Raw genomic sequence first — 14407 nt, forward strand, 5'->3', positions numbered from 1 at the left:
AATTCTAAGTGAACCATGTTGAGACTTGACATCTTTTGAAACATTATCCTAAAGCATTTCTGTTTGAGAATCTTTCAATGGTATCATAAGAATTTTTTTTTCTTTACTCCAAAGGAAACATGTAAGGTTTTGTGCAGAGATGTGCTATTATGTTACCTTTGATTTGGGTGCATGAAAGTAATTCTGATGGGAAGAATGGATGAACACAGAGTGAGAACAAAGCTTCTGGGAAGTGGTGAGGTAACCATTGCAAGAGTAGGGGTGACAAACAGTGAGCACTTGTCTTATGTTGGGGTGGAGAAGTGTAGTGGACATGAGATATTTTAGACCTAACAATGGTGTGACTTCAAACCCCTTCAATATTGACAAGGATGGAAAGAAAAATACTGGAAATCTCCGAGATATTGAGATTCACGTGAGAGAGCACGTACCTTACAATATAGAGTAGTGCTTGCCAAAGGTTCTATTGTTCATGTATATGCACATAATACATAGAATTTGAGTGAATGAATGAATGCATGAATGAATGAAAAACCTTGAAATCTACCCAATGACACACGTGCTTGGATGACATTAAGCAAATGTGATTTATGCTGCAGTCACAGGAGTGTGCCATGGATATTTAACTGCATAACACAGCCTCATCAGGCCTACTGAGTACCTCCTAAAAGTGTGGTTTACACCCCAGAAGTGGACATTTGACATCTTGCTGGCAAAGCTTTCCTATTTTAATGGTCATTCATATTGTAGCTCATGACACTATTTTTATGTTCCTTATCCTTAGATTCTTAAAAAGATACTAGTAGCGTTTGAAATAACAAATTAGTCATCTCTACTGATTGACAGGCACTAATCTTAACATTCATTCAACATAGGGATACTAGACTGTTCATAATTAATTTGTATGTACCTTTTCATAGGAAACCTATAAATGTACTTTATGTTTTTTCAACTCTATCCATAATAGTAATTTTTCAATATGCTAATGACATATTATCAAGTTAATGTGTTAATGTTATATTAGGATTAAAAAATCTGATACCAGGATTTTATGTATATCTTTTCTGGAAGTTATTATGTGATGTATCTGTTATTATGTAGTGCTATTTATATCTTTCAATCCACACTAAATATGTACATCTATTCTTTCTTCCTTTCTTTCTTCCATTTTTCTGCTCTGCTTCCATTGATGACTCTATACTTTTGACTCCAGACTGGCAATATGAGGGTAAGATGACAAAAATAAAAATGCCAAACAACCTCATGAACATTGCTTGTCTGTCTTTGTTTTATTCTCTTTAGAACATTATTAAAATTCTATTCACTCCCTTTAATTAGACCCTTTATCACAATTAAAGTCCAATTATGTTTGTTTCTGTTGTGAAGCTTTAATTACAATTTATCCTTGTTAATCATTCCTTTATGTTATTTCTTTGGGTTAAATTACCATCCCATTATCTCTGTCCTGAAGGACTTCTGCTCTCCAGTGGTCTCTGCTGGTGTTTTCTCCATAAGATTTGAGTAGTTTGGTGGTGCACAAAGTGAACGTGTTATGATGTTGTAAGGGGTCTCTGTGGCTGTTCTGAAAAAAAAATTAATATAAAATATTAAAAGTAATGATGCATATCAATTTGATTGTGGGATTTTTCTTTTTAAATATCAATATATATCCCAGTGAATTTGATCTCAAGGTTAATGCTCATGCAATTGTTACTTCTTACGTATGGTTGTTTTCTCTCCTTAGATTGCAAACTAGCTAGGGGAGGACCGCCAGCCACCATAGTTGCCATTGATGAAGAAAGCCGGAACGGTGAGTGAGCTTCATGTTTTGCAAATGACCTGTCCAAGAGGGATTTCTTCCCCTTTCAACCCTAGATTTGTTACATGTGGAAGTACTAAATGAAGTTAACCCAAATCTACAAATAGTGCTCCCCTAATTTCTTCTCTGTATGAGTTTAAATTGGGCCACACGCGCAAAATGCTTTACCTGGATCAAGAGACACTTCCGTGACTGGAAAGGTTGCATAGTCTTGACTGTAAAGGAGTCACTGCACCCAGTCAGTCCCAAGAGTGAATCCAGATATGGCTGGGGTCTTTCTTTGTCACTAGGTAGAGTTGACTGTCACCCACACAAACATCTAGCCACCTAAATAAGACACATTGCATCCCTCCAAAAGAGGTCTACCGAAAGGTAAGCCTTCCCCTGGCAGCTTACGCTGGTGGGAATCTGGTAAGGATTACCCTTATAGCCCACTAGACATGGTGATATAGGAATGGTTATCGGGAGAACTGAAAATCCTTGGGAAGAGAGAACCTGACGAAGGTTCTGAGAGCAGAGGAAGAAGCTTGACTGTTCGCTCAGTTGGTCTGCCATCATTAAGTAATAGGGAATCCATACTAAGTTCTTCAAAAAGTACTTTTCCTTATCAAAACCAAAAATAAATACAGCTGGTGCTTTGTTCTGCAACGCTCTCTTAGCCTTTTAAACTTCAGTGTGTTTACAGATTCTTTTCTGTTAGGTTGCAGTAAAACGGTATCTCTCAAGTCTTGGTTTCTATTTCAAACTAGTGTAAGTGTGAGAATGTGCTAGGAGGCTCAGTTTGACTACTAATTATGTGATGGACCTTCCATGGGGCTTGTTCGCTTTGTACTTTGTGTCTATTGGAAGCAGTCTGTTTTCCAGTTCAATAAATAAATAAATAAATAAATAAATATTCATATATATACACACACACATATAAAGGAGTTATGTCAATTGGCTTATTACAGAATGACATTTTTCCTGGAATTTAACCCTACATATATTCTGAAAATTCTATAACATATGCAATACCTTCATTGTGCTGTATTAGAAGCATTCCTTTAGAGGTGCCTGGGTGGCTCAGTTGATTGAGCATCTGACTTGATTTCTGTTCAAGTCATGATCTCCTGGCTCATAGGATGAACCCTGCATTGGGCTCTGCACTGACACCACAGAGCCTTCTTGGGATTCTCTCTTCCTCTCTCTCCATCTCTCTCTCTCTCTCTCTCTCTCTCTCTCTCTGTCTCAAAATAAATAAATAAACATTAAGATAAAACATTCCCTTATCCCTTTGAAGAGTTGGCATAATTTTTTTTTCTTCTTTTTCCATATCCTTTGGAATCATCCAAAAATGTCCACAGCATTGCTGGTCTCCATTTAAACAAACTTAATTACCTATACTAAATTTTAGCAACACTTAAAAATACCACAAAAATTTGGATGTTTTCATTATTTTTAAATGTCCAGTATATATTGAGCATGAAAGCATATGAAGTTAATGAGTTATTATGATATATTTGAATAAACTGGAAGTAAATCTTAGATGTGTTTATAGAAAATAAAAAATACATGAAAACACTATATCAGGAAAATTTTCTTTTGCCTGTGTAGAAAATTATGGTAATGATACAATTATGTATCATTAACTATTTTCCAAATACAAATCTGTAATATTTCAAAATCAAATCCGTATTTTCTAAATATTCTCCAAGGAAAACAGTTGGCCTTTTAAACCAGAGACCAAAAAGAAAAAACCTGATAGGAGACCACTCTCTATTTTCGTTTCCCTGTTGTTCACAATTAACTTGAACTTACAAGCTGAGTTGAACTAAAACACTTAATTTTACTAAATAATTTCGTTTTAACACGTGATCCTTTACAGAGATTATTTGCCAAACAGGTGATTATAGACAGTAATGATGGTGCTATTTTACCACCCCCCTGTGTGGACTAGATCCCACTTTCAAAGGATCAGGAACTCTGGGAAGCCCTTGCCACAGAGTGCTGTGTACTGCATGTGGTAGACGTTCAATATTTGTGTTCTAGAAGAATGTGACATGATTCAGCGTAGTAACGTTGTGTTCTTTAATTGGCATATTTTGTAGAAACTGCCAACTACTCAGAATGCTGCCAAAGTTACTTGAGTGTCATCACAAGCAATATAAATACTTGTCTGGAGACTAAATGTTTGCATTTTTGTTTTACATTAAACTTCTAAAAATATGATCAAGTGAACCTCTGCCAGAGATTATAATGCGGTATGCTGTCATCTTGTCTTGAATGTCTGAAGGAAGCAGCGTATGAAAGCGTGTCCCATATTTTTCTTCAGTCTATCTAAGGAACTTCCAGTAAGACAGTTAATTCTGACCCTGCTGTTAACCTCTTTTAATTTCTCTTCCCCACCAGTTTTTAATTGGTTGTAATAAAACCTGGGGATATTTGATTTTACCGGTTTCATAAACACTCATTTTAAAGAACAAATCCTTTCTTAAGTCAAACTGGTAAGTCTATCGTGTGTCAGCTTGCCTGTGGTTTACTTTATTAATGACTACAGGTAAATAATATCTATTGCTAAAGACCTCTTCCCACTGAAGTATAGCTTTTAGTAGCTTACTTTTCTTTTTAAGTCTATACTTAATGTTCTTATGTAAGTCGTTGAGGTCCATATATAGAAATGTCCGTTATTTGTCACATGCACCTGCATCTTTCACAACTTTTATACTGCATGGGATGGGACTATTTCCTCGTTGTGAATACGTGTTATAATTGCATTTTCACAAACGTGTATGTTTGAAAGATAAAAACTGTAATAGGTAAAGATCCATAAGCTTCTTTGTAACCCTGGGCTCTGTCAGATTCTTCCCCTCTTTGATCATTGTTCTCAACAGAATATTGATAACAGATGCTTCATATAACTCTCGACCTGAACCAGGATAACTATAGAAAAACAGAAGTTATGCTTTAAGGACACAATGTCAACACATAAATGGACATGTGCTGGCCCCTGACAACCATGAGAAAAGCCTTGAGGTGGTGGGTATGGCATGTTTAATGTGCAGTTACATTTAGAAGGGAGAATGCATATGGAGAAACAGACTTAGGACATATTCTCTTATTTAATAAAATAAGAATATCTACAAATTCTTTCTGGAAAACTTTTGTCCCCACAAAAGCCTACACATGGATGTTTATAGCAACTTTATCTCTAATTTCTTTTTTTTTTTTAACGTTTATTTATTTTTGAGACAGAGAGAGACAGAGCATGAACGGGGGAGGGTCAGAGAGAGAGGGAGACACAGACTCTGAAACAGGCTCCAGGCTCTGAGCCGTCAGCACAGAGCCCGACGCGGGGCTCGAACTCACGGACTGAGAGATCGTGACCTGAGCCGAAGTCGGACGCTTAACCGACTGAGCCACCCAGGCGCCCCTTTTTAAATTTTTTTTTAATGTATAATTTCTAAAACTTGGAAGCAAACAAGATGTCCTTCAGTAAGTGAGTGGATAAACTGTGCTACATTCAGACAAATGTAGGGATAAAAATAAAGAGCTGATGAGCCAAGAAAAGCATGGAAAAACCTATTCTTGTTTTTTTTTTTTTAATTCCAGTATAATTAACCAATTATATTAGTTTCAGGTGGATAATGTACCAATTTAGCTGTGCTATACATTACCCAGTACTTATCAAAATAAGTGTGTTCTTAATACCCATCACCTCTTTCACCCATTTCCCCACCCACCTCCCCTCCAGTAACTATTGGTTTGTTCTCTGTAGTTAAGAGTCTGTTTTTTTGGCTTATTTTGTTTGTTTGTTTGGGCAGTATAGACATTTTAACATTTTTTTTTCCCATTCTATGAACATGGAACATATTTCCATTTGTTTGTGTTGTCCTCAGTTTCTTTCATCAGTGTTTTACAGTTTCAGAGTATAGGTCTTTCATCTCCTTGGATAAGTTTATCCCTAGATATTTTATTATTTTTGATGCAATTGTAAATGGGATTGTTTTCTTACTTCCTCTTTCTACTACTTCATTATTAGGGTATAGAAATGTAATGGACTTTTGTATGTTGATTTGGCATCCCACAACTTTACTGAATTCACTTATCAGTTCTTGATTTTTGGTGGAGTCTTTAGTGTTTTCTATAAATATTATCATGTCATATACAAATAGCGAAAGTTTTTTTTTTTCCTTCCTTACCAATTTTAATGCCTTTTATTCCTTTTTCTTGCCTGATTGTTATGGCTAGGACTTCTAGTACTATGTTGAAAAAAAGTGGTGAGAGTGGGCATCCTTGTTTTGTTCCTGATCTTAGAGGGAAAGCTTTCAGTTTTCACCACTGAGTATTATGTTAGCTGTAGGTTATCCAATTGTTGGTATATATTTTTTTTCATAATATTCTCAAAGTCCTTTGTATTTCTATGATGTCAGTTATGTCTCCTTTTTCATTTCTGATTTTGTTTATTTGAGCTCTCTCTCTCTCTCTCTCTCTCTCTCTCTCTTAATGAGTCTGGCTAAAGGTTTATTAATTTTGTTATTTTCAAAGAACCAGGTCCTGGTTTGATTGATCTGTTCTATTGTTGTTTTGTTTGATAGTTTGTTTAGTTTCGATTTTGTTTATTTTTGCTTTAATCCTTACTATTTCCTTCCTTCTACTGGTTTGAGTTTCATTCATCCTTGTTTTTTTAGTTCCTTTATGTGTAAGGTTAGGCTGTTATTTGAAATTGATTTTGCTTCTTGAGGTGGACACATATTGCTCTAAATTTTCCTCTTGAGTAGCTTTTGCTGCATCCCAAATATTTCAGACCATTATGTTTTCATTTCCTCTGTCTCCCTGTATTTTTTTTAATTTTCTCCTTGATTTCTCGGTTGACCCATTCATTGTTAAATAGCATGTTATTTAACCTCTATGTATTTGTGTTCTTTCCAAATTTTTTCTATAGTTGATTTCTAGTTTCATATTGTTTTAGTCAGAAAAGATGCATAATATGACTTTGATCTTTTTGAATTTGTTGAGCCTTGTTTTGTGGCCTAACATGTGGTATATTCTGGATAATTTTCCATGTGCACTTGAAAAGAATGTGTAGGATGGAGTGTTCTGAATATATTTGTTAGATCCGTCTAATCCAATATGTCATTCAAAGAGACTGTTTCAAAAAAGGAAGGAAGGAAGGAAGGAAGGAAGGAAGGAAGGAAGGAAGGAAGGAAGATAGATAGAAAAAAGATACTGTTTCTTTGTTGAGTTTCTGTTTGGATGATCTACCCATTGGTCTCTTATTGGGAGCATAAATGTTTATAATTGTTATCCCTTCTTGTTGGATTGTTTTCTTTATGATTATTTAGTGTTCTTCCTTGTCTCTTGTTATAGTCTATGTTTTAAAGTTTATTTGTAGACATGGAGAGATCCTAAATACACATACCTAAGTGAAAGAAGCCAATCTGAAAAGTCTACATATGTATTATTCCAACTGGAAATACAAAAGTATGGAGACATTCTTGAAAAGGCAAAATTACAGAGAAAATACAAAGTTCAGTAGAGTCTGAGGGTGAGTGGGAGAGAGATAAATAAGCATTACACAGAGGATATTTTTTGGTGGAAAATACTCTATATGATATTCTAATGATGGATTTATGTCATCATACATTTGTTCAAACCCATAGAATGTATAAAACCAAGAGTGAACCCTAAGGTAAACTATAGACTTTGGATCATTATGATGTGTCACTGTAAGCTTATCCTTAATTTCTAAAAAAGTACCATTCTGATGAGTGATTTTGATAATGGAGTAGGCTATGTGTGTGAGAGGATATGGTGTATACAGGAAATCTCTGTATGTCCCTTTCATTTTTTGTTGTAAATAACATGGCTCTAAAGACGTCTTTAAAAATCTTTCTGGAAATATGTTCTAGGTTCAACGGACTCTTAGCTGTTTGTGGCACTGAGTCTGTACTGGAAGGAAGGAGGAGGAGCAGTTATACCAGAACCATTGACAGTCTGTCCTCAAGTGCCAGCTGTTGTACAGGAACTGTGGCATGGCTTCCAGACAGGTTTTAGTACATCCAGTTTGGGCTTATCCTTAGGAACTGGACAGATCCATAGGCACAACTGAGGCAAGGGGACCAGAAAATGGTTTTAAGTGATGGTTAAATCATGTAACACTGTGATTGTACAAAAAATGGAAAGATTCAGAGGCAAAGGGGTTTTAAGTGAGGGATTAAAGCCCATCCTAAAGGCCCTTTATAGATTTAAAGTCAAAAAGATATTGTGAGCTGAGAGCAAATTTGAGAAATGAAGAGTGATGCTGAACGTATAGTTTGAAAGCAGCCGCCAACAAAGGATGCCACAGCTGACTCAATGGGGAGTTCCCTTTTCACTCTCAGGGAGCATTCGAGAGTCAGGGTATGAGTGAGGTTGAGGATTACAAACCCCTACCTGCTTCCTGAAAGGGAGAGGAGGCCACAGAAAGAAGCGGTGACTTCAGTTGGTCACCGCTTCCCCAGAGTGGCTCTGGTCCAAGTATGCAGTTAGGGTAGAGGAGGAAGGGGTGTAGAAGTTGGTCCTTTACTTGAGACAGTCATGGTATTGAGGGGTATTTAGGAGTTCCTCAGTGTTCTTTTCCTCCCATTGTCAAAACCACTAGGCTTAGAGGAGGATATTACATTTTTTGTTGATGTTTCTCTTTCCCTGTAGTTGCCAATTGCATGCACTTTAGTTTGTCAGAAGGAGTTAGTCAAACTCTGCTCTGCACACCTCCAAAGGTTTTCAAGGGGAATCACACACATTCCCAGGGAGACAAAAGAAAACAAAACAAAAGCAAAACCTTGCTTACACTCATAGACACAAAATCTTCAAATAACCAACAGTGTTTTAATGAACATTCCCAAAGTATAAACAATGTGTGATGTGATAAAAATCTTTGGCATCCAGATGTTCATTCAAATGTTTTGCCCATTTTTAATTTATTCTCCTTCATTCCCCAAAGAGAAAAGAGTCCACACTGGCTGAAGGTTTTTACAATCTGAGGGGAAGAAGGGTTGACTCTGTAGAGTAGCACATGATAGATGAGTTGAACCACAGATGTGAGACTGCAGGTATTCAGGACAGAGGAAACTAAGGAACCAACATGGCCGGTGTCAGGTAGCCTGGATGACTGTGTTCTATTCAGGTAAAGTGAGAGACTCCCAAGAAGTGGTGGCTGCTGGACGTGCATAGTAGATGCAGAATGTTTCAGTAATAAGTTGTCACAGACAGAGTCCTTGGCTCTTGTAAATAGTTGAAGAAATGGTGTTAAAGATTGAATTTCTTATCTGGGCCTGTCCCTGGGCCATGCTTCTTGCAATGTGTCAAAACTAGGACACTGGCTTAAGATGTCCCTGGATTTAACTCTCTGTCTCTCTGTGCCTATCTCTCCTTCTATCAGTTCTATGATAAATAATTCTTTTGGTTATTTCAAATAAGCGTAACGACTGAGAGTTGCCAACATAATTTATATATTAAATAAAATCTGAATTCCAAGATACCTTCTGAGATATTAAGCTTTTGGAAGTTGTATGGAGCTTTACTCATGAAAACAAGGGGAGGGAAAATCAAGTGAATATGTCTTAGGAGAGGGTTAGTTCTCAACAGCTACTTTCTGCAGGCGCTTTAATTCTGTCTCTGTTTTGCACTGTTGTCTCATTGCTAGTGGAAACAGTGTCTCTTTCGTTGAAGTCTTAATTGCTAAATCCAAATTGAAAACAAATGAAAACAAACAAAATGCAGCAGACTCTCTACTATACGCTATGAAACACAGCAAGTGTAGCAATAATAGAAGCTCAAAAATTAGGGGAAATTAATGGGTGACGGCACAAGCTTATAAAATACTAAAATAAGACTAACGTTTTGTATGGGTTCATGTAAGATCATCAGTGCTGACATCAAACAATTGTCTTCAGCCTTGTATGGCGGTTTTTGTGTCTTCTGGATAAATAGGAAAAATATTTTCTTTTCTGTAATTTATAACATCCTAACTTGATTCTTAACTGACAAAAAACTTACATATTTTTATAAGACATTAGTGGTCTTCGGGCTAGATTGCTTCTGGATGTTGCATAGGACCGAAAGCATGATCACAGATTCCTTTATTGTCATTTTATTGCTTATTTCACCCAGTCTTCAACGAGTCATTCTGAGTTGTTTCCGGTGAGAAAAGAACATAGAGATGAGGAAAGAGGTTTTTTTTCCATAAATTATAAAGGAGTTAAATTAAGCTATCCAAAATCCATTTGCCAATATCAGACCTAAGTTGATGTAAAAAAAAAATCGTGTTCAATTCCTCATGTATTTTAATCCTCTAATTGCCCCTATAAGACAACTGTCATAAGAGAAAACAATTTGGCTCTGTTCATTACTGGTGAAGCTATATATGCAATGAGGCATTCTGCTTCTTTTCATTTGTGCCAAAGAATCATTTTCTAAAAGGTCAGCAGCTGCAAACCTTCTGAATATATAACTGAAATGATAAGTAAATAGGAAAGTTTCTAAGCATTAAGGAAATAGGTTGTTACTTATCTCAAGTTATCTAGAATTTTATTGACATTAAATCATATATTATGTTTCATTTATGATTTTTTTTTGCTTGTCTGTTGACTGAATAGCACCCAATATGCAGTGGGTTTGCCAGAGGCTGGAGTAACGGAAGGATCATAAAACAGGAGGCAGGGGAAATGCACAAAGCAGACAGAAGTCAGAAAGGCCAGCAAGCTAGGGCACTTTAAGATAAGGAAAACAAGTCTGTGAAACTTAGTAGCCCCTCATTTACTGTTTAAATTTCAAAATGCTAATGCTATTACCAATGATGAAAAGATTAAAGAGTAGAAAATGACCCCTGGTCTCCAAGAAAATGAAAGGCATATTTAAGAAAAAAACGTTCTATCCTAATTGTATTTTTCCCGTTGCTTAAATCCTTCATGTTAATCACATATCTAATAGGAATAATCTGAATTACGTAGAATTAAATCGTGTCACACACATAGACTTCCACACAATGCTGTTATTGTACTCACCCTTTTTTCTATAGATGGCATCTAAATCATAAGTCTTTAGGGCAAATGGTGGGAACTGGTATTGATTTTATTTGCAATAAAATACTGTTGGAACGTGGGCCATGGGCCACATGGGCAGTAAGCAGTATTAGGAGGGAAGGCCTATGAATGTTCTTTCCACTTGTAAACATGAAGGAAAGAAGATACTCCATATTTTTTGTCAGAATAATAGGAAAATCTGTATATTAAAGATGTCATTCTAATTTAAATTTTGATTTCTTTTATGAACTGAACAAAGCATATCTGTGTGCCTCATGTGGCCTGCAGGCCACCAATATTTTGACTTCTAATTTGGGTAACAAAGACCAGAGAAACGAGTTAGCCTGATGTAAAAGACAGATGGTTCCACACGGGAGAAGCCACGTCCAGAGGATGAGGCTTTGGTTGGAAGGAAGCAGGAGACCTTGGCTTTGAGCTTTCTCTGCATATCCACAGCACTCTTTACCTGTAGCTCATTCAATGTTTGAGTTTCATTGGGGAGTGAGTCCCTGGTGGGAATTATTTAGGATAGAAGAGACAGCAAGGTTTAATTACTGGTTTTAGAATCAAGCTCCTGGGGGTATTCTCTGCCCAGAACCTTTTTAAGAAATGTCTACATCTGATTTCTCCTGTGCCTTATGACAAATATTGGCCCCTAGGTTACTGATCCTCATCACTGGGACAGCAGGCCTATGGGTTTTCCCCTCTGTGAGGACACAGAAATCTGAAGTCGGTCAGTCTAGTCACTTCTGAATAGAGGAGAGTAGTACACATTTTAAAGGTTATGCAACAGTAACCTGGATGATATGAAATGTTTCTTGGACTTAAAATAACTCCTATAGCAGTTTTCAAAACAAATGTTCAAATGCCCTGTATTTCTAATTGGAATTGTTGATGTAATTCAATTAAATACGCTTGCACATGTGCTTTATGGATTAATGAACGTGAAATAGGTGGTTGCCCTACACCTATAGCTACTTCATAAAACCGTGAGGGATATACTGGAGCTAGCGTTTATTTCCTGTCTGTACCAGAGGATGCAGCACAAGCAAATAGTGCATACTTACTCCTTAGAACAAATAAAAAAATGAATCTCTTAACTGTACTCCGTCATGAAAGATTTGGGGAATCGTCACAGCTATGCACCATTACAACACATTCAGCTTGGCTAAAATACAAAGGGCTTTATTAAACAGAATGTGGAGATATGCTGGGCCGCCTGGGTGGCTCAGTGGGTTGAGCATCCAACTCTGGCTCGGGTCATGATCTCACAGCTGGTGAGTGCGAGCCCCATGTCTGGCTGTGTGCTGACAGCTGGGAGCCTGGAGCCTGGAGCCTGGAGCCTGCTTTGGATTCCGTGTCTCCCTCTCTCTCTGTCCCTAAGCCACTCGCATTCTGTCTCTGTCTCTCTCTCTCTCTCTCTCTCTCAAAAATAAATAAATAAATAATAAATATAAATAAATAAATAATAAATAAATAAACAAAATTAAAAGAAAAAAGAATGTGGAGATATGCTACCATGTTTAAGATGCTTTCTCTTTAATCTACTCAGAGTACTTGCCATTGTGATTTGTTTTGTTTTGGTTTTGTTTTGTTTTGTTTTGTTTTGTTTTGTTTTGTTTTGTTTTGTACCAGCTCATCATTATTTTCTAGCCTTCACATTTTGCCACACAGTAATTCTTACTTCTTAAGTCTCCAGTGCTGGCTCCTTAGCCCTAACACTCCTTCTTAACTCTGCACACTCTGGAAACAAGGCTCTTTCCAGAAATCTTCTTTTCCCTGCTCTTCTTTATGCTGGTCTTCTTGTGTGTTTGCTTTTCCTTTTGAAAATTTACAAATCTACAAAACAGTTGTTTAAACTTTTCCATTTGTATGTAGTTGAGAGGGTTGCTTCTGAAAATGGTTTTGAGTAGGAAAGGAACAGTGCTTACCAGTCAGGGTGTGCAAGAAAAGTTCTCTCCCCAAGTGTCTCTACCGAGTTCATTTACTGTTCTTCAGAGTATTTATTTAGCCATGTGAGAGCTCTTATCATAAACGGCCAGACCAAAGGTTATAAATGAATTCAAAACAATTTGAAAACAAAATGAATAATTTAGAAGCTACCCTTGAGACTTTGTCTGTAAACTTAGAAGCAGCCTGTTGAAGATGTTTGTAGTGAAGAAGCTTTATGCAACACTGTTGTAAACAAAGATGTGCTTTCTTTCTTCTTTTTTTGTTTTTTTTTTTTGTTTTGTTTTTTTTATTTCTAATGACCAGTTTATATCTCTACTACGTTTACTCGCTGTGTCAGGTAGTGATTATTAAAATGAATGTTTAATTCCTAATATTTGAAAATTCTTTTGACACCTTCAGTCTTGATGTCTCTAAAATGAGGCCCAATGCCGAACAGGCTATTGTCACTTAACCCCAATCCGTTATGTGTTCCAGAAGAGAAGTGATTATTTCAGCTTGATTTCAGTCTGTTTCAAAATGCCAGCTAAGTCCCACAAAATATCATTTTTCTCCATCATTTTCACTCTTTACCCAATGCTACTCTGGCTTTTTTTTCCAGTGGAAGCAAAACAATTAAAATGATATCTGACTTTGAGGAAAGTAAATATCAGCAATTTGAAATTGAATAAAGAGATTATTTTTATCTTCCCACATAGTCCCAGTTTAGCTGCTCACATGATGCATTTCTAGATTGGAAATCCCTATTTTGTATATTAAAACATCTTTTCATTGTCAACAAATGAGACATTGATAAGAAACTAAACTAAACATCCTTGTAACTGTTTTTTTTTTGTTTGTTTGTTTGTTTGTTTGTTTGTTTTTTTAAGAAACCTCAGATATTACCTTTTGGGCTTTAGTTTTATAAAAGCGTAATGCTAAAATTAACATTTTTGAAGTGTTGTGTTGTATCTTGAGTATCAATAAGAATTGAGCGTTCTTTCCCCTGGTATGTCTGTTTTTAACTTAAATTTTAATTTTTAACTTATTGACCATTAGTCAAAATTAAGTCTCTAGGAAAATGTAGCTTCTTAATTCTGTGCCACAGTCATTCAGGAATCACACAAACATCCCTGGAATATGTGAGAGAAATTTCTTCTGTGAGTCTTATTACATGGGGTAAGGCATACAGTTGTATTTCTATTAACCCAGTGGTGGAGAGACCAGCAGAATGCCCTGTAAATATACAGAATTCAGTTAGACTATAAATATAAATCCATGCTCTAGGGGAAAGACAGGATGGAAGGGGAACATGTAAGCCTGTGGCTCATATTTTTCTGCCCACAACTGATGCAACCTTTTATCTTAAAACGGGGAGTATTAGGATCATTTATAGTAGATTGCAAGTTTCCCGAGAACAAAGACTGTATCTGCTTTGATTCATTGCTGTGATGCCAGAACGTAGCGAAATGCCCGCAGGCATTTAAAAAAAAAAACAACCTACTTTCTTTGACAGAGTGAATCATTAACATGAATCCCACAAACACCCGCTATCATTAGAGTTAAATGGCACTCACCTGTCTGTTTCGGATAGTTTGGAGCATTTTCATCATTAAGA

The 14407-nt window shown here is 36.4% G+C and overlaps 1 protein-coding gene across 1 annotated transcript in view; it reads left to right on the plus strand.

Moving 5' to 3' along the window:
- Positions 1-14407, plus strand: part of PCDH15 (protocadherin related 15) — an 833394-nt gene that overhangs the window by 170461 nt on the left and 648526 nt on the right. Inside the window, 1 exon segment of the mRNA XM_042960326.1 lies at positions 1745-1810. Coding sequence (XP_042816260.1) covers positions 1745-1810 — 66 coding nt within the window.

Source organism: Panthera tigris, chromosome D2, assembly GCF_018350195.1.
Source record: "Panthera tigris isolate Pti1 chromosome D2, P.tigris_Pti1_mat1.1, whole genome shotgun sequence".
Lineage (NCBI taxonomy): Eukaryota > Metazoa > Chordata > Mammalia > Carnivora > Felidae > Panthera > Panthera tigris.